This window comes from Elgaria multicarinata, chromosome 9, assembly GCF_023053635.1.
Source record: "Elgaria multicarinata webbii isolate HBS135686 ecotype San Diego chromosome 9, rElgMul1.1.pri, whole genome shotgun sequence".
Taxonomy (NCBI): domain Eukaryota; kingdom Metazoa; phylum Chordata; class Lepidosauria; order Squamata; family Anguidae; genus Elgaria; species Elgaria multicarinata.
Window position 1 is genome coordinate 22,181,806 of NC_086179.1, and position 20,834 is coordinate 22,202,639.

Below are 20,834 nucleotides of genomic sequence, written 5' to 3' on the forward strand. Positions count from 1 at the left end.
GGGCACTTCAGTGACTTCCACACCATGTTGTGACGTAGGGCCCTCAACACAAGACAAACACACACAAAATATTGCACTCCTGTATTTCAACGGTAGGATCCTCACACACATTTTCAGCCCTTTTATTTTCGGTAATTTTCTGGATAGTTGCACAAAATTTTAATTTAAGCTCTGATGAAACAAAACAAGCCCCATTCAAAGCATAGCACAAGATGTTTCTCCATCTTGTGTTCTACAAGATGGTTCGCCACCTTGTCCTCTCCATTTAGGAGCTTGTTTTTAATGACAATGTTTGTTTTGTTGCGATAGCTATGATTCTTTCAATCTCCAAAAGGGGGAAGAAATGGCAGGCTCTACCAACTTGGTAACTATTTTTTGTTCAGAACAACAAATATATTTGGAATTTAACACTAGGAAGCAATTAGGCTTAGCTAGATGCTTACAGTTCCAGTGGATTAAACAATACGAACTATTTCATATGAAAGAACCTTGAATGTTCATGGTCACAACTGTAGTTTAGTAGAAGTTGGCACCAGTTCTCTAGAGACAGACTGAGCACTCATACATCCTCAAGGGCTGGTTGAAGCATGCATGTACATCACTTGTTTTTTATACACATGATTATGGTACACTTTGAGTGAGCTGATTCAGTTGAAGAAAAGCACTGTGTCCAAGTTCTGTCAGTGGTGTTATATCTGTGATGGCTCTGTTCATACATGTAAGTCATTACTCGTTGGAGCAGTCATCAAGAGGCATGTGTGAACCAATAATCCAACCTTCGAATTTCCCAAGTTTAATTTTACATATTAAGCTTTTCAATCAAGGAAATGACCTGTTATAACCCAAAACATACAAAACGATGAGAGACAAATTTACTTGGCACCTGGGAGGCAAAGTGTCATTAATAGGATGCTCAAGCATCCCTGACCTTGCCTATGCTAGTCTTCCCCAACCTGGTGCCTTCCAGGTGAGTTGGACTATAACTGCCAGCATCCCCTCACCAGCTGTGCTAGGTGGGGGATTCTGGGAGCTGTAGTCCAAAACATCTGAAGGGCAGCAGGTTGGGGAAGCCTAGCATACGCAAGGTCAGGGATGCTTGAGCATCTCACTAATGACACATCTGTGTGTAACTGCTGATCTTGACATGCAGCAGAATCACCACATCCTGGCAGTAAGTGAGTGCACGTCTGAATGTTCTTGCCCTAAATCCTCCCTGCACATCAAAAACTAGGACATGAAGGAGATAACTGCACTCTGATGTGCTAGTTTTAAATATGCAGGGAGGCTTGGGAGCAGAAACATTCAAACATGCATTCTCTGTCTATGTGATACATACCAGAGGGGGTTAAAAAAAACACATCACATGATTTTGCTCCATGTTTGCATTTTGCTTTATAGCTTTGCAGTGATTTAGACTTAACAGAGGAATTAACTTTCAACTGTTGTTGAAACCCCTGGTCTTCAGAACAGGAAAATTAGTACACATTTTGTTACTCTGATTGATTTTAAAATAGATCTGGGCATAATCTTGGACGACACTTCAAATCTTTTATGAAGGTTAAAGGAATGTTTTTTAAAGAAGTAAAGTCATCCCTATGCAGAAGCAGTCTGAATGCTAATAAAACCTTGCAATATTTCGGTAGTGGATTCCCTTCATGCACACATATAAAAAGAATAAAATTATACTTGTTTCATACTTACACAAAAAAAATCTACTCTGAAAGAAAAGGGCAACCAAGTCTTTCTCTCTCTCTCTCTCTCTCTCTCTCTCTCTCTCTCTCTCTCTCACACACACACACACACACACACACACACACACACACACTATCTAACAAGATACCTTCTGCTGGCAACAAATTCCAGAAAGACAAAGGAAATGGATTTGCAGGAAATGTCTTTGGGATACAAAGGGCAGGATTAGCAAAGAACCAAAACAAATTTAAATAGAGGCACAAGTTCATTGTACTAGGTAAGAGGCTAGATAGAATGAAAATGTTAATTCCTCAGCTCCTAAGCCAATTTAGAATTTTTTAGCAGTTCACCTAACATGTTTTAAATTTATACCTAAGCATCTAAAGTCTGAACAACTGACAGGTGCTTGTGAACATGGCTATTTTACAGGTAAACACTTGTTATGAAACCACAATTGGATGCAGTTCCTTATTCGGTATACACTTTGCCTTTGTATAATAATCTGTAAAACAGTGTTTAGTTTGCCATTACAGAATTGCCACTTAAAACTGGGGCAGGAACTCCTGTTCCCTTGTGTGGTCCTATCACAGAAAGTCAAGCCACAAGACCAGGCCTTTATTGCAAACCCAACTGTGGCATTAAGACCACCAGGAATGGTCTTGGGGAAGGCAACAGGTTTTCGGGCCTAATCCTATGTACATCTAGACAGAAAAAAGTCCTACAACTCCCAGCATTCCCTAACGAGGGAGTTATAGGACACTTTTCTGTCTAGATATACATAGGATTGCGCCCTTAGTCATTCAGTCACATATGGTTGAGGAGAAACTTAATCATGAACTGAACTGGAAAGCAATGCAAAGACAACCCCGACCCCCTTAAATGTAAGCTGTTAGACCTAGTTTCATCATTCTGCACCAGTCTTTTCTAGTTGATTGTTTCACTCTTGTTCTGTTCAGCAGCACAGAAACAGGCAACACCCAACGTCACCCTGAACTTAAGGGAGATTGGTCTTCTAAACCTAAGAAAAATGATCACCCAATTTCTGGATACAGTAAGAGGGATGGAGCCAACAATACTACTATTGTTTAAAGCCTCGGTCACTGACGTGGCTGGAAGAATGAGAACAACTCAGTGCAAGTGAAAGGAGTTCAAGATGGACAAAAATATGAAGTTGACAACTACTAACTACAAAGCCCACAATCTGATTACTGATACATCAAGAAATCTACACAGCACTGAGATAGCTTTAGATTTGAACACACAAGGCAAAGAGCAAGCTTGCTTTCTGAAGACTCGCAATGCATTTAGTTCCATTAAAGTCGTGGTTATGGAACTGCTCTGGAGAATGCTTGCATTCCTTAGAAGAGCACTAATGGCAGACGAGTCTTCCTGAAAGACAGACTGCCCACCACTACTGAACTTCCCTTATAAAGTGCAGCCTCGAGAATGTATTGGGCATGTTCTAGGATAACAGACAGACCGAAGAGGCCCAGCCATTGCCTCAAGTAGTCACGAGTGTGCATCTGAGAATACGCCCTTTCCACGGTGGGCAAGACAAGACAGAGAAAGAGTCCTGTCCAGGCAGAAAGCCCTACAACTCTTCAATAAAGAACCACAAAGGCTTGGCCATCATAAGGGAAGAGGATTTAAATTTGTTGTTCACAGGAAGATCTGTTTTCTAACAATAGTGGTGGACATAAAGATATTCTTGATAACTCAAAGAGACATCACCCTGAACGTACACAAATGCAGGGAAGCTGAAAGGTTTGTGCAGCCAACAATGTGAAGTTTGTGACTGATAAAATACAGCCACAATTTCACCAGAGGGAGACAACAGAAAAACATGGAAAACTAGATCTGAAGTGTGCCTATCAATGTCCTTCCTTCCTTCCTTCCTTCCTTCCTTCAAAAAAACAAAAATAAAAGAAATAATAAAATCCCCCCCCCCGGCAAATCTTCTGTTCAGGCAATCCATATACAACAGAAGGCACTGTTATCCATAGGACCCCTTCAATTTCACATGGCAAAGACCTGAGAAGTGCAACTCCATCCAATTTCACACAGCTGCTCCCCCATTTCCTCAGCTGGAGGAACAGGGGCAGATATTTTCTTTTCAGTCCAACAACTTATAAAAATACCACAAGAATTTATACATTACAGTAGCTGGTTAGAAAGAGTGTCCTAATGAGGGGGGGAAGAGGGTCAACCACTGCCTTTCCCAAAAAAGGAGGCTTCAGGAGCACTCGATTACCTTTCCTTGCCCATTCACAAGTCACAAATTAATCTCCCTCACTTTTGTTGTTTTTAATAAAATGCAATAATGAAAGATTCTGCAGAGTCCTTTAAGCTTTTTTCTCCTTCAGTTGCTTCCTGGAGCATTGCCAAAGTTAAATCCAGAGACCAGTCCTTTGTTATCAAACGTGAAGCCTGTCTGCTGTTCTATCCTCTTTGATTCTAGAATTAAATGAAACAAAATGTATGTTAAGAGGCAGACAGCAAGTATGTCTTTATACAGTACAATGTCCTTTCTGATCTCTCTCAACATGTGCTTTTTTAAAAAAATCCGAGGAATCTCCTGTATTATGCTAATGTTTTCATCTGTATCCCCCTCCCACACACAACCCATTTAATAACAAAAATAACATTCTGAAGAGGGGAAATAAAGCCATTGAGCCCATCAAAATAAAGTATTTCAGAATTGGGTGTCATCCTAGCAGGTGTGGAAAAATGGATGGAATTTAAATATCGCATCATGTAAGTGGAAATAATCTATTTATGCACATTTCATTAGGAGAGTAAGTTTAGTCAAAAAAAGGGGTGGGCAATGCAGAAGCTCCATTTAAGGGAGGCTGGAGGGGGTGACCATTGCCTCTGGCTTCCTATACACTAAGCCAACCCTGGGACACCCCCCCCCGCCTCCATCTTTTCTTCTCCAGATGAAAGTGCAGCGTGAAAGTGCGAGAGCTGCTTTTATTCTCCCCTTCTGCTCTGACAGATGTACTTAGGAAATGTATCCCACGCCTTACCCCACTGTTCAGTACATACGAAAGGTCTTACGATGGGCCAAAGCTAAGAAAATTAAAATCTTCACCCACTGTTGTTGCTTCTCTCTTTATGTATTCAGGATAAGGAAAGCGTATCTCTTTCAAGGCTTTGTTTGTGTCTTATTTGCAACCTGGGGCAGCTTGATTCGCTTTACATAGTTGCAATGACTAAGAATTCCTATTTGCGCAATGCACACTTTCCACAAACATCCTTCCAGCAGGCAAAATTGAGAGCTGGCTGACCTGCAGAACTCCTCCGGTGTTCAGCTAATGCACAGATTTCGTGCAACTGAGTCTTCTGATCGTTGCTGAGCGGTGCTGTCAGCACGTGGTACCAAGCTGCATCTCGGCTCTGCACCGCTGTCAACACAGAATTAAGGGTCCTTCTTTGAAGTTTCAGAAAAACACGATAGATGTATAACCCCCTGCAACCTCCCTCCCCATCATTAAAATGATCTTTCTAGCAAGTAGAGACCACCTGCCCTTAGGGTCAGCACATTAAAGTGAAGCTGCTGTTCATGTGAGCACAGACAAATGAAGTGTTTTAATAGCCCTACTACAGTAAACATGGATTTATTTATCTACCATGTTTGTATGCTGCTCTTGCTCCAATAGCTTCGGCTATTGGGCGGTATAAAAATGCAATAACAACAGGTCAAAACTTTTTGGTCAAGGGTTTTCCAAACCATTACAAACGTTATTAATGTTGAAGTAGAAACTGACCCAGCACTGGCTCTACTTTCTATTTTTAGGAATGCCAATAGAAACATTATTCCCAAAGCCTTGGTCACCCATTTGCTGGTTGCAGCCAGGTGGGAAATTGCCCAATTCTGGAAAAGCGACAGACCTTTTGACCATCAACGCTGGTTTGATAAGATTTGGAAACTAGCTTTAAATGATAAATTGACACAACATAGCAGGTTAGCAAGAAGATAAATAACATCAGACACATTTGTGGAAAACTGGCTGGACTTTTTCACATTTATTAATATGAATCCTGGCTAACCTAGACCCCCCAATGACTCAGGAATCCTTTTGGTCAGAGGTTCTAACTTAACCTGCATCTTTTTCTGTACCAAGTGCTTATTGAAGGAATGAACACCCATGTTTTTTTATAGTGGTGCTATGGGAACATCTATATTGTTGTTGAGTGTTTTCTTTTACTCTGTGTATTAATTGTATTTATCCTTACTTGAAAATCAATAAAAATAGTATTTAAAAAAAATGCAATAAATAAAATAAAGAAATAAAATAAGAAGCCCAGGGTACCTAAAGTCAGAATATCTCACTTCATGTTCAAAAGCCAATCTCTGACTTTCACAGCCAAACAGGATTTGAACCTGGGCTTCCTACTTCCAAAGCCAACATTAGTCTACATAAAACAGGCTACTGTACATGTGTGGGCTGATGACAAGCGAAGTCTGTACTCTGGCTTTGGATAGAAGGAGCTGCCTTATGCGGACTACTGGTGCACCTTCTAGCCTAGGGGTGGGGAACCCATGGCCCTCCAAGTGCTCTTGGACTGCAACTCCCATCAACCCCAGGCATGGCATGGCCAAGGGTGAGGGATGTTACAAATTGTAGTCCAGCAACGTGCGGAGGGCCACCCGCATTCTAGCCCCATACACAGAGTGCTGCTCCCAGCCGCACAGAGTGGTCTTTCCAGGCCCTGCTATCAGAGAGCCTTTAAAACTGGGACGGAAACTCAGATGCCTGACCTGCAAAGCATTCCTGCAACCCCTTGGCTAGAATCCTTTGGATGACGGCCTCTAAAAAGGGTTATGCTCTGCTAATCAAAGCAGAGGCGATACCCGTCCTGCCCAGAAAAGTAGCTTGAGTTTCAGGTATTTTTCTTGCCCTTGGGAAATAGCATTGCAAAAAGATTTCCAGATTTGTGGGTTTCTCTCAGTCTTCAGTTCAGAGTTTCACAGAACTCTTGCAGGTTAGAGACAAGATACATTTTTTTTAAAACAAGCAGTGGGCCAAATCACTTTGTTGAATGTTGCTTCCATTTCTCCAAAGGTAACACTGAACCGTAAACAGACGGAAGATACAGTACTATATAGTCATCAGCCTCCGAAATTGGAGGCTGACGACTATTCAATGCAGGGCGTCCAGAGCATGGAGGCAATCCTTGCCTCTGTGCTAGAGCTGCCCTGCATTTTTGGTTAGACGAAGCAAAGACATTTGGTGTCGTTATTTTGAATCCGGTGCGTACCTAATAGGGCCTGGGTGAAGAACTGATATTCATCAACCCCGTCATCCAGATCAATAGGGGTGCTGAAGCTTTCCAACGCAGTCTCTTCCAAGGCATCATCATCCCAATCGTCGTCGTCGTCATCATCTTCATCTCCTGCATCCCCACCGCCACCTGCATGGTTCTCCTGCATTTCCTGGCTTACTTCATTTGCCTCCTCTTCGTCACTTGGAATCTCTTCTGTAATTAAGTTCATTTTTGTTAAATGAAGCATTAAGTTGCTTCCATATATTTGGGATATAAAAGAGACAAATAATGTATTTTTGGGGGGAGGGGGGGACAAACCCTGTTCCAATTTTCCTGACCAACTGGCTATTTTAGTTCTGCTCTTAAATTAACGGCATCTCCAGTGAACATTGAAGTTAATGAAGCAGCCCCTGAAGTTATAACCCTGGTGAGAGCAGCCAAGGAAAGAAAAGGAACATGGATTGCATAATTGAGGAAGGTTGGATGGTCGGTTGGAATCACTCCTGAATTGCTGAGCCTCTGGAACGAGTGTCAGGAAGCCCTTCGGAAATAATGGTTTATAGGCAAAAGCCAGTTCTGAAGGATCCAACCCAACTGGGGGCCGTGCAGATGAGACTGGTGGGGCTACGCAGAGGCAAAACAGGTTTGACCTTTAAGAGCAGAGAGTGGTTTAACCCAGACCCCAATGCTGTCGTCCCAGAGCACACTTTCGCTGTGTCCCACAAATGAGTGCTTGCAATCTGCCTTTGGGTAAAAAAAAAAGTACAGTTCTACACGTGGAGAAACCGTTACACTGAGAACCATCATCCCTCTGGGTGGCTGGATCCTCAGCGACAGATGGCCTGTCAGGGAAAGGGCAAGTATGTATGTAATGCAGGGGTTCCCCAACTGCGGGGACCTCCAGCAGCACCCATGAAGCTTTCCACCCCAAGCTCCCTTCAAAATGTTCTTTTTAATAAAAGCCTTGAAAAATAGTAGGACGCCAAGTTCTCCTTCCTGTTCTTGAACTTGCTGCTGATCAGCTGTTCAGCAGGCAGGAAGAGAAGCAAGGTGCTGCTTCCTGGCCCTGCCCAATCACCTTGCCCCTTCCCATCATTCCTTCCCTAATCCCAGCCTGCTGTTTCTCTCCTCCCAGCCCCTTTCCACATTCTTCCTCTCCCCTCTGCCATTTCCCCCTCACTCTCAGCCTCTAGCCCCCCCCCAAATCTGGGATCATCTACACCTGCAGCCCTTTGTGGGGTGGGGAGGGACAACCACAGAGTTTTCCACACGTCAGTGAGCTGTCCCGGAAGTAAAGAGGGACGTTCCAGAGCAATTTTTTTTTAAAAAAAGAGGAGACATTTGTGCAATTGCCCAGACACAATCCTGCGTGAAGGTGAGATGTCTTATAAACAACAACAACACAATAAACTCAGCCCTGGAAGTCGACGAGTGCCATCTCAAAGAGATGTAGACAAGCCCTCTGTTGCCCTTTGCCTCCCTGTTTGCCCCCCTCCTGGCCTCTAGCCTTTCTTTTTTCTCTCACTATTTCCCCCAGCCTCCCAATCCCCAGCCTTGCTCTTCCTCTCCCTCTCACCCTTTTATCTCACAGTTTCTTCTTCCACCCAGACACTGCACCTTCCCAGGCAGGGGCTCTCATGGCTGAGGAAGAGGTCGGAGTGCCAGGGAAAGGCGTAGCTGAGCCTGGGGTCAACACAGGGAAAACCTTTCGTTCCTTTTTCGAGCTGGGGGCATTTTCCTTTCTTTGGGGGCTGGGGAAAGGTGTGTGAGGGCATAGGATGAGCAGGGCAATCCTATGTAGGTCTACTCAGACAAAATTCCCATTGAGTTTCAGGTAAGCATACATGGGATTGCAACCTTAAATGGGCATTTTGCTGTGTTTCTGGCAGGTCAAATATTTGGATTGGCTTTGGAGATCAGACCCTTCCTCTGCTTGGACTCAGTTTTTTGAGTAAATGACTTGCCTTTTCATGAGTCAGGCCCCCAAAGAAGCCATTCTGTGACTAACCACATCCAATTTGGGTGCCATTTTGTGATGGTACCCGCAGCAGTTTCTCAAATTTCCAAAACTGCTGCGGGCACCACCACAAAATGGCACCCAAAGAGGATGTGGCTAGTCACAGAATGGCTGTTTTGGGGGCCTGACTCATGAAAAGGCAAGTCATTTACTCAAAAAACTGAGTCCAAGCAGAGGAAGGGTCTGATCTCCAAAGCCAATCCAAATATTTGACCCGCCCCGAAAAGGTGACCCCAGATGAAATGTGCCTAGGAGAACATCCCTCAAGAGGTCTTGAAATATGCAATACAAACTTATAGCAATAGCTGAGAAAAGAACAGTATTGCTGTAGCAGCCATCTCCCCACCCCAAACCCATCTCCACTGGAATGCACAAATGACTTCCTTCTGGTTTTGGTACCGTTATCTTCTGCATCGTTCTTTTCCGCTTTAGCCTGCTCTTCGTGTTCCGTATGCTGCCGGGTGGCACACACTTGCTTCAGGCCCAGGAACAGGAGGAGAACCGAAGGAACGATCTGAGCGGCCACGGCGTCTACTGCTGGAGGTCGGTTCGGCAGTCCCATCAGGATGCTCAGGCCTATGATGCACATCTTCCTGTCATGTAGGCTAAACACACACACACACGTGTCATTGTTGGGAACGTATCTACCCTACAGAACAGCAATGAGCCACTTCTTTCTGTTGAGGGTCACAGATGCGGGACGTCCTGATGCAAAAACAGAACAGGAGCTGGAGGTGAGTGGGGGTAGAATCCGCCCGGCTGCACATAAACATCACCCAAAAGGTTCTAAGTGGGAGCCATGTCTAATCCCATATGAATTAGTCAGCCATTATTTCAACGTCTGAAGTCTTCATTATAGGCATTCCCAAATTAAATCTGTTATATGAAAAGCACAAATCTGGACATCTGAGCAGGTATAACTTAATGTGAGAGAACTGAAAGAAAGATGATGCAGAGTGCATATGGTACTCTGGAATGGAAGCATTTTGGGGGGTGAGGAGAGATCAAACATGGTCCAAAACGAGAATGGTTGTCCGATACAACCAAGAGAAGCCCCTGACATCAATGGGCCGGCTCAGATAAGGAGCCAGCTCTTCATTGCCCCTTTCCTACAAGTCACAGCTCAAAAAGAGCAGGCCCATCGGAAGCAATAGGCATCCGCCTTCAACGGATGGGTTCGGAACCATTACTTAGGGGTAGGCAGCCTTTCTTCTGCCGAGGGCTGCATTTCCTTGGGAAAAATTTAATGGGGGCTGCACACCAACATGTGTGGGGGCATTCCTTTTCTCTCTTTCTGCCGCTCTCTTCTCTCTTCCCCTGCCTTTTCCTCCCCACCCAGCTGGAGAAGGAACAGATTGCTCATGCCAGAGGTCTGAATCCAGGGCTGCATGCAGCTCAAGAGTCACGGGTTGTGTACTCCTACATCCTTGAATTGCAACACGACACCTATGTACTATTGGGCGGCAGCCTCGTCTTAAGGTGGGTCACAACAGCAATACAATCACCATAAAAATACGTGCTAAAGCGTTAAGAAGGGGAGGGCAAACACATGTTTGGGTTGAAGATGGGTCATGGGTCTGAAAAGGCTGAAGCCTACTGTAAGGGAACCTAGATCTTGTTCACCAGATAAATGAGCATATAGCCAGAAGCGGGCAGCAGTGCATCCAACCATGGCACAGCTGGGAGTGCATGTGTGTGAGTGAGAGAGGGGGGGGGAGGGAGGGAGAGAGAGAGAGAGAGAGAGAGAGCAGGAATTGAAGAAGAAGAGTTGTTTGCGCTTTTGACTGTGAGGGAGAGTCACCATTTTCCCCTCCAAAAGATGCCCACGTGGTTCTCAAGGGGGAAGAGTTAAGTTCTTTTGATATCCTATTATTTCAAGCCATAAATGTTCACACACAGGAGGGAGAGAGCCAAAATTTTCATTTCTCTTCAAAAGTGAAAGGGCTGTAAATGCATATTTTAGGACCTGCTCTGGGAGCAGAAATGTAATATTCTAACGCTGTTAAGTTACATAGCCAGGTACTTTGCAAGGGTTTTTATGGTTTTGGGTTTTTCAGAGAATCATAATTTGCAGGGAGTCCGCTGCTAAACAAACACATGTGGTTACTAATGAGATAGGTGTCCTGCCCTCTGGCGATTTATAATGCTGTGGGGCCAACTATAAATCTGACAGAAAAATTAATCTGAATTGCATTGAAGAAGAGCACTCTCATACAGAATTAAAATTAGCAGAGGAGAAATAACAAATAGGAGAAATAAGCAGAGATTTGGGGGCCAAGGGAGAAGAGAAAAGCATTTTAAAATCAAAGACTAGGGATGGTGCCTTTCCTGAAAAGGGCCATTAGCATTCAAGGTATGTGCCTCCACTTTAAATTAATGCTGCAATTGAGTTTAAAATTGAAATATGCTGCAAATCTTTTTTTAAAAAAAACATAATATAGAAGATCCTTCAAATAACTCACAAGAGGATTCAATGTGGGCAAAAATACATATTTGAGAATAATGAGGATAGCTCAAAATGGCTTTTTAGAGAGAGGGAGAACACAGAATAGTGAACAGCTTCAGGGCTTAATGTGAGGCAAAGGCTTGGCCTCAGTCTCTCTCCTTGTACTTTTGTCTACAACCGATTAGAGACAACCCAGGAAACTGAAGGGATGTAAAAGCAGAAGCATGCTAGGACTTCTTAGTTCCCAGATGAGCTTTGGAAGTGAACAAAGTCCCTGTTCATGTGTTACATTCAGACATTTTGCCCATCTAGCCAAGAACTGCCCACTCTGGGGATTGAACCTGGGGCCTCCTGAATGCAAAACATGTGCGCCATCACTAAGCTATGGCTACCTCACCGACATGGTCACCACCACAAAAGCACTTCCTCGCAGTTGGGTTTCTAGGCCACCAGAGGTACCCTGCAAGACAATTCTCATGGAAGGAAGCAACCAGTTCATGTGCACCCTTCAACAACTGCACAGCGAAGGTAACAATTGAACTGGACACATGAGGCACAAGATGAGCAAAAGTGACCCACAGTTTAGCTCGACACGAAAGAACACACTGTTTTTTCAAATGACATAAACGGAGAACAGTCTGTCCTCTTTCTGGTCAGAGCTACAATCCATCTTTCAAGCAGACACAGCTCCCAAATGGATAGGCAAGCGACGCCTGTGTAGCTCTCATTTATACCATGAAACAAGATGATCCATCCCAAGTACGGATTGCCCAAGTCCAATGCCATTATTAATGACTATATGGTCCTAGATGAGAAACCTTAGGAGTCATTCTAACAGCAGAAGACACATAAGAAAGCAGTGCTGTGGAACGCAGAAGGCGCAAACTGGTCTGAATTTGATACTGCAAGCTTTTGCTAGCTGAATCACGGTTTTCAGCTCACAGGCCAAATGCAGTCTTTAAGTTATCTTATACATGCCCAAAATACATTTGAAGAAAAATTCTGAGAATCCTGACATGCATTTTTGTTTAAAGGCTCTAGTCCTTATGATACAATGGCAAAAATTGAATGCTTATTCCCAAGTATGTTGTCCACTTATCCTCAGATGAGTTGGTAATTGTACACATTATGATGCAAAGGGGGAAAGGCTGAGAAGGAAAGAAAATGGAATGCTTTGCTCTATTTTTTTAATTGGCACAAGAGACAAAAACAGGTTCATTCTTAAATGGCTTAAATTCTGAAGTTGATACACCTTAGAAAACTGGATATTTCCTCTAACCACAGAACGCAATAAAGTCATTTTACAACATACTCGTCAAAGCAGTAAATGTCACGTTAAAACTGCATTTATGAGATGCTATAATGCTTTGCAGTACGTAACACCAACTCCAAGTCAAAAGCAAATTCTACAAGATGTCAGGACAACCACAGTAATTAATGGCTTCTGGTCCTCATTACATGCTTCTTAGATCGCAGCCTTGGAGGACTAGGCTGTTGCTCTCTACAGACATTTTCTAGAGAAAACAACTTCAGATCTAACACAATTTTAGAAACGCTATATATTCAAGGATGTCCTGAAATTCCTTAAGATATTTAAATCAGGCCATAGATGTCATTACACGCAGGTTGCAGTAAATCCCTTATTCACACGGATGCTGCACATGGGGAGTAAAACATCTGAAACCTCTTTATTGCACATGGAACTAGTAGAGCATATAGTATCTGCTAGCCAGTCCTATGAACACACTGAGACAGTGCTGGCAGGCAGATGCTACATGAATTGGAAGCTGTGCACGGCACAAAAAACTTTTAAACTTTTAGAAACTATGTTCTTAGACAGCCTTCCCTAACCTGGTGCCCTCCAGGTGTTTTGGACTTCAACTCCCATCAGCCCAAGCCAGTATGGCCAATGTTAGGAAAATAGCAAGCGCCTTATACCGAGTCAGCCCAGTATTGCCAACACTGGCTGGCAGCTGCTCCCTGGCGTTTCAGGCAGGATTCTTTCCTTGCCCAACGTGGAGAAGTTGGGGATCAAACCTGTGGCCTTCTGCATGCAAAGCAAGTGCGCTATCACATTGAGCTACGGCCCCTCCCAGGAATCCTGGGAGATGTAGTCCAAACATCTAGAAGGCAACAGGTTGGGGCAGGTTGCTCTTAGGAGTGGACCAAAATGCCACCCCATGCACAAGTGGCGAATTGGAGGTGGCCATTTTAGGGGGTCAAAATTCAGCCCTTGGACGTGGTTTCAGTGGGGAAGGGTCTTTCAACTGCAGTGGTCGGGTTTTACTTTCCTCTTTTCATTCTCCCCACACCCCTGTCACCCACCGCTAAAATAAAGCCTATTCAAAGCTGCTGGCAGTACTTAAAAATCATTTTGTCCCCCAAATTCAAATGAATCCCTGAAGCAAAACAAGGAATGCCCTATTCTTCATATGCAACACATATAGGACAGGCTGGTGAACAGAGATTTAGCACTAGATTACCAGCAAGAAAGAGGTTTTGTAACTTGGAAGAACTGTTGCTTTTCCTTCTGCAAGGACCTAACTGTACTTCAACAGATAAAAGGAACAAAAGAATTGTAAGGCCTTCTGCAGCGCCTTCTGTCCCCTCTCTTGGGGAAGAAGAGGAAGAGAGTCTGGAAGCTGGACTCTTATCACTAACAGCAGTGTCAAATCTGACTATGGGGAACCACACCAATGGATTCTGCTGCAATGCTCTCTATGTGGGCTGGCCTCTGAAAAGTGACCAGAAACTTCAGCTGGTGCAGAATGTGCAGCAGCTGGACTGTTATCCAGAGCTGGTAATTGGGATCACATTACAGCTTTTATTAAAATGGTTACACTGACTTCCTGTTTGCTTCCAGGCACAGTTTAAAGTGCTGGTTATGACTAAGCCCTAAATGACGAAGGACGGGGATACTTGAAGGTCCACTTGCACCTATATGAGCCTGCCCAGCTGTTAAGATCCTCTCCTCTGGAGAGACTCTCTTGCATGTCCCATTATTGTGTTCAACAGGAACAAGAGGAAAGGCCTTTCCTGGTGCTGCCTTTGTATGGATGTTAATTGCAAGCTGCTTTGGGAACCAATCTGGGCTGAAACATGTGGTACAAACGTTGATTAAAAAAAAAGGCAAACGTAACGTGTTGGGAAGCAGGCTAGTAAAAATGTTTGCAAGTCTAGATACTTATTTACACGGCTGATATAGATTCTTCTTCAGCATAATGCTGAGAAATTATAGCACACACACACACAACCTGGGTATGCTGGATTGCAACACCCATCATTCCCAGCCAACATACTGGCTGGAAATGATAGGAATTATAGTCCAACACATCTGCAGGGCACCAGGTTGGGGATGGGTGGTTTAGTGTATAGCTATCGTTTGACCGAAGGGCAATAGTACGTATGTGATTTAAAATGTGATTTTGTTCTTCGTTGTGTGCGGGTGGGTGGGGGTGGAATCATGGTATAATATGGAGCTGTGGAAAAAAGGGCAAGAAAAATTGTTCCCTGCATTTTCATATTTTCCCCAGACCCTCTCATTGCTAATCAAAGCCAAGCCAAAAAGTTGCTTTCCTCCTAAACCCCCTACGTTTTGAAAAAGAAAACAGCCAGACACCTACCCAAGAAAGCAATCCGTATCATTCATCCACTGGTTTATAAACTGTGCAGTGATGGGCTCCGGGTTGTGAGGAAATCGGACGTTCTCTAAAGTGTGCAAGAGGAGCTCAGGGCTGTAGTAAAGTGCAGCAATGGCCACCTGGAGACACATGGTGCGGAGCTCGCTGGTTTTAACCCCTCGCGTTAAGCGTTCCAGAACCGCTTCCACAAAGAGTGGGATGCACTGGGGATAGAAATGGGAGGTGTGGGGAGAGGAAGCAGATGAGACAGGGGAGAAAAGAAATGAGCACAGAGAAGTTTTCAAGCTTTAAAAAGGATACAATCCCCCAACGTGGTGAAGCCAATTACAATTCTCCGTCCTTAGAACATGCAATATCATAACACACAACCCCTTACATGAGCTTAAAGTGGCCATTATATAGCTACAGAATGTGATCCCGGCTGCACAATTCTGCTTCCTAAGCATCTCGGTTCTGTCTTTTCTTTTCTTTGAAAAGGCATGTTTCTAGATCTTATGATGATGGAGGTACAGCAGCAATACCTGATGAAATCTGAAGAGCCAGAGGACCTGCTGAATAATATATACTCATCACAGGATTCAACTTTTCTTGTTGCCTGTTTGGTACAGGACTTGATTTGATTTTTTAAAAGCATTGAATCCGTTGTCCTCCATATTGTACACACAGGTGTGATATGCTAGGAACTGCCTTCATGTCATCTCTGAATCTCTCCTCGCCACTCGTGGGATGTCACCAAATGTTTATGTAGCTTTGGAGGTAGAAGCATCAGCCCCAAAATGTAGGCAATCAGAAAACCAGGCTGCCAGGGGTGGGATTTTTACTGACTTTTTAAAACAGAGCACCCCAAGCGCCATCTGGTGGAGGCATTACGTAAATAACATTCTTATCAGCGGAGAGCCTGTCAATTTGAAAGATGAGGGGTGCTTCAGAGGGTGAACCACTACTATGCCCCACCTTCTCCCTTCATTGTCATGTCCTGCCTTTCCCCTTATCTACCTCCCCAGCTGTTCCCTCGTTTTCTGCACTCCATCACCGTGGCCTTGCTTTACCCTCTCAACATCCAAGTCCTCCTCTTACCCCATCTGACCAGCTGCAAGGGGTACTGCCCCAGTGTGCCCCTCTCAGCAGCTGCCAAGAATGCTTTAGGGAAAGGAAGAGCCTTCAGCAACTAGCAAAGGGGAGCCTCCCCACTCACTAAGCCCCTCAAAAAGTCACTCTGTGGTAGAAGCAGTTCTGCCCTATTCAGGGACTCCGTAGCCAGCCTTACCCAACCTGGTGCCCTCCCAAAAATTTTTTTTACTTCAATTCCCATCACCCCCAGCCAGTATCGTCACTGGTTAGAAATGCTGGGAGTTGTAGTCCAAAACATCTGGAGGGTACTGGGCAGGAGAAGGCTGCTGTAGGAGACACAAGCAGCATCGCCTAGCACAGTGGTTCCCAAAGCAGGCGGTACCGCCCCCTTAGGGGCGGTGGGATTGCATAGGGGGGGCGTTAAGAGGCAAGGGGGCGGCAGGGGGGCACGAAGAGGCAAAGGGGCGGCAGGGGGGCACTCGAGGTGGTCTTTTCTGAGAAGCGCCTCTCCAGAAGGTCTCAAAACCCAGGGACATTTTTATGGGAGAAGGTAGTTTGGTCCAAAGCCATATAGGGGAAGAATCCACACATGTATTAATACGGTTTAAGAAGAGTCCTTTTAACGGTGAATTGAAATGTTTCAAAAGCACCAAAACGCTAATGAAGAGTGCTTGGTGTGCCCCGCCACGCCGGCTGCAAAACCGAGGCGTTCACTCTCTTTTCCCTCCCTCCCTCGGCAAGCCTGTGGCGGGTGCTTCGGATTTTGAATAAATATTCAATTAATTGTTACTGTTTTGAATTTTATTATTATTATCTTCATTAGTGGGTCATTGAAAACCACTATTCTGAATAATGATTTTTATAGTGTAGGGTAGGGGGCACTGGGCATGAGTTTGTGGAACCAAGGGGGTGGTTACCTGAAAAAGTTTGGGAACCACTGGCCTAGCATGTCCCTGAAGGGTATCCAAGTGGGAATACTTACCTTGGCATTGCCAAACCAGAGAGACTTACTAAGATTTTCTGTGGAGACCCTCTTTCATGTCCCAACATCCCCAGAACTGTGCTTGGTTCGGACTAGGGAGACAGACTTCTCTGTGGTGCTGTCTAAGCTCTGTCCCTGCCTTTCAAGGGAGGCCCCATCTGTTAAATCTTTTAGTGCATGCTTTCATTTTCACCCTGCCATTCTAAGCTTTGTCATTGTTTCTGTGTTCTTTGGTGTCTTTGTATTATAATATTGATTGTATTATAATATTGTTTTAATTTTCTATTGTTGTTCATCACTTCAACTGAGGAAAAGTTGAGGTAGAAATGTTTGAAACAAAACCACCCTGATGGCTCAGGAAAGTGGGCCAAGTCACAAAAGAAAGAGGGGGAGGGCTTTTGAACCATTTTACCCAGTTTAAGCCAGTTTCCCATCCAAGTTGCATCAAAAGAAACAAGCCCAGCCTTCCTAAATCTTATTTTCCGAAATGATTTTCTCCAATACCCCAACTGCATCTTATCATATACGAAAAGAAAAAGCTGCACGAAACACATTACCTGGTCAATGCCCCTCCCTTTGCACTGCAGAATAATGACTTCCAAGAGCTTGGCTGCGTGGCACTCCGCATCTTCGCCTGCATCACCCATTAGTACCTACCCACAAAACCACGGACAAATGTAGACCAGCAGTTTTGCATACAGTTTTAATGAGAAGACAGACAACACTTCTTGATGCGATTTAAAAAGGAGACAATGAACACGCCCAGGCTGGAACAGTGTGAAAATGGAATCAGATTTCAGGTAATATTTGACAATGCATTTTCTAATTCAGTACGGTCTCTTATTTGAATGGTGGGCCAAATAACCGGGTAATAAGAAACAAGTAGATAAAAACAGGAGTGCTAATTACATGGGCTGACTCAGTGTCCCTTATTTTGGAGTAAGTCTGATTAGTGGAGATGTTAGACGTTTCCATACTGGGTGTCCTAACAGTCACAAACTTTTATACTTTTCCATGGAGTTAACTCCTACTCACTAAAATTCTTTGACTGCAACTCAGAAAACACAGTCAAGAGAGGCCACTTAGTCCGAAACAGTAAAAAGAACAGAGTCACATGGGATCTTAAAAGACAAAGAAAATGATTCTTGCTCAAGTTTTTGTGGGATATATATCACTCCTTCTGTTTGTCAAGTGGGCATCTTGCATGTAGATGCACTGGGTGCCAAAATGGAAGAAGCAACAAGGCTGGAAGGGGTCCCTATGAATGGGAGGGACTCCCTAAGTATGCATAAATATCCTGCTTTTTTTTTTAAAAAAAGAACTCCACCCAAATAAACTCTGCTTGGTGAAAAGTCGGCACAAAAGCGCTGCACTCATTTTGCCAGCAGAGAGTAACATGCAGGCACAAGCTCACAGTCACTGGAGTTGGGAATTTGGCTGAAGAATGCGGAGAAATGGTTATACATATGTGTGCAACATGCACACGCAGATGAACAGATCACATGAGGTGAAACTACATGCTGAAAAAAGGGCTAAATATAATCAGCGGTGGCCTTAAATTATATCCAGTCATACATTGTAGTTCACATTTTCACACTCATTTTGGATAATCAGTATAAATGGTATGAACAACCGCAACACTTACCTTTTTACACATAGTGTAAATTATCTCTAAATTTTTGGGATTTGACAATAAAGTATCGGTATCGACAGTGACATAGTTGTGCAAGAGAGGCATCATATCTAGACAGAGACAAGCAAAATAGTTAATGCTGAGAGCAAAAGGAAATTTAACATTGCAGGGTTGTTGTGGCTTCCTTCTAAATCATCCACTGTTCGTTTGAGAGGGGAGGGGGCCGTAGCTCAGCGTGACAGAGCACCTGCTTTGCATGCAGAAGGTCCCTGGTTCGATCCCTGGCATCTCCAGCAAGGGCAAGAAAAGAATCCTGCTTGAAACCCTAAAGAAAGAGCCATTGCTGCCAGTCAGTGTCGACAATACTGGGCTAGATGGGCCAATGGTCTGACTCAGCATAAGGCAGCTTTCTATGTTCCTATAAGATTCCAAAGCATTCCTCCCAGACAGCTTAAACCAGGGGTGCAGAACTTTTTTGGCTCCACAGGCCAGATGTGATGCAGGCTCAGGTGCGCGCACACACACACACCAGCAATCCTGATATAGGTCCCTCTTTCCTTTGTCATTCCTTGCTGATCTGTAGGATGAGAGTGGAGAGTGTTCTCTCTACCACCCGTCCCAGCAACCCTGATGGAGATCGCTCTTTCCTTCCTGTCTGCAATTGACAACGAAGGCAGCAGTTCTCCAGGGTCTATCCAACCCTAAATCTAAAACATTGAGGAACGATTCCGGGTTGTTTTCACTCAGTTGTGACAAATTGACAGTTGATACACTCCATCACAGCTTTCCGAACTACTGCTAGCCAACATTATTCTTCAGTCGGGTTACTTGCACAACTCTACTGCTTCGGTCTCTTGGGTTATTATAACATCTATCAATCCCCTTTCAGAACATGCCACAGAGCTCATTACCTGCAAAGTACTCAAAGCAATCCTGTTGAAACACTTCATATAAGACACCCAGAAGCTGCCACATTTGAGGTGAAATAAGATGGCATGTCAAGCTGTATGCCAGAGAGAGGATTTCTTCATAAAATTCTGAAGAAAGAAAAAGCACGTAGAGATCTACTTAGATCGGGGGTGTGTGTGTGTGCAAATTCCACCCAAACTATAGCAATCCATACTATTCTTAACAGCAATTTTAACATGCCAATATGCTATACACTCTCGTGATGAAATTCTGACAGCAAACATGTCAGGTCATGTACTTAACAGCATTGCATGGACCTGATTCAGAGCTTAAACAAAACTGTGCGGATACACAGAAAAATAAATACTGGGACCAAATCAACATTTCCCGAGACTCCAAATTCTCCCCCAAGTATCCCCTATAGCGAAACAAATATATAGCTGTGGCTTGTATGCTGGGTGGGAAAATGTCCAAACTGGTACAAATTACATCTGGCCCGATCCACTGTACCCTTAGGCCTATCCACTGTTGGGACTGCAGCCCCTGAGGCACTCCTGAAATTGGAATTTAGCCCTTGGGCCAAAAATGTCTGCCACCCATGCCCTACTTCAAAAAAACACTCTCAACAATTTTCGTTGGGGTTTCTTATGTTATTCTTCCTCTAACACAGCCTTCCTCAACCTGGGGCGCTCCAGATGTGTTGGACTGCATCTCCCAGAATGCCCCAGCCAGCTGCTGGGGCATTCTGGGAGTTGTAGTCCAACACATCTGGAGCGTCCCAGATTGAGGAAGGCTGCTCTAACAGATGTCAAACTGAAGCTGACAGATGGTAGCTTGCCTAACATCAGCCAGCAAGTTTGGGGTTCAAGTGCAATTTGAATCCAAATTTTGCAGGTACAAGTACCACAATCTCATCCTCTGCTCCATTGTCCCTCCCCAGCCTACACACGGAACTGAATTGGCTATTGTGCAGTTGGACCTCCAATCTGTACTACAATCAACAGAAGCAATCTATACTTTCAGTGTGGTGTTTTATGCATTAATATAAAGACAAATAAAAAGTGAATTCACAATTCTATTGATTTAAGATCAATCTGAAGTGACAATGAAGAGAAGTGACCAAGGACCTTTACTATATTCTATATCAAGTTTAAGAATTACTTTGTTCTCTGCCA

The 20,834-nt window shown here is 44.1% G+C and overlaps 1 protein-coding gene across 2 annotated transcripts in view; it reads right to left on the reverse strand.

Moving 5' to 3' along the window:
• Nucleotides 1–247: 247 nt before the first annotated feature.
• IPO8 (importin 8) overlaps nt 248–20,834 on the reverse strand; it is a 47,146-nt gene continuing 26,559 nt past the window's right edge. Inside the window, exons 18-25 of one of the 2 annotated variants that reach the window (XM_063134943.1) lie at nt 19,662–19,787; nt 18,763–18,860; nt 17,675–17,770; nt 15,047–15,267; nt 9,377–9,582; nt 6,955–7,173; nt 4,980–5,096; nt 248–4,146 (exon numbers count right to left, since the gene is read on the reverse strand). In XM_063134943.1, the coding sequence (XP_062991013.1) occupies nt 4,052–4,146; nt 4,980–5,096; nt 6,955–7,173; nt 9,377–9,582; nt 15,047–15,267; nt 17,675–17,770; nt 18,763–18,860; nt 19,662–19,787 (1,178 nt within the window). In that variant the 3' untranslated portion in view covers nt 248–4,051. The remainder of the gene's footprint in view (nt 4,147–4,979; nt 5,097–6,954; nt 7,174–9,376; nt 9,583–15,046; nt 15,268–17,674; nt 17,771–18,762; nt 18,861–19,661; nt 19,788–20,834) is intronic. The other variant, XM_063134942.1, reaches the window with a different exon arrangement.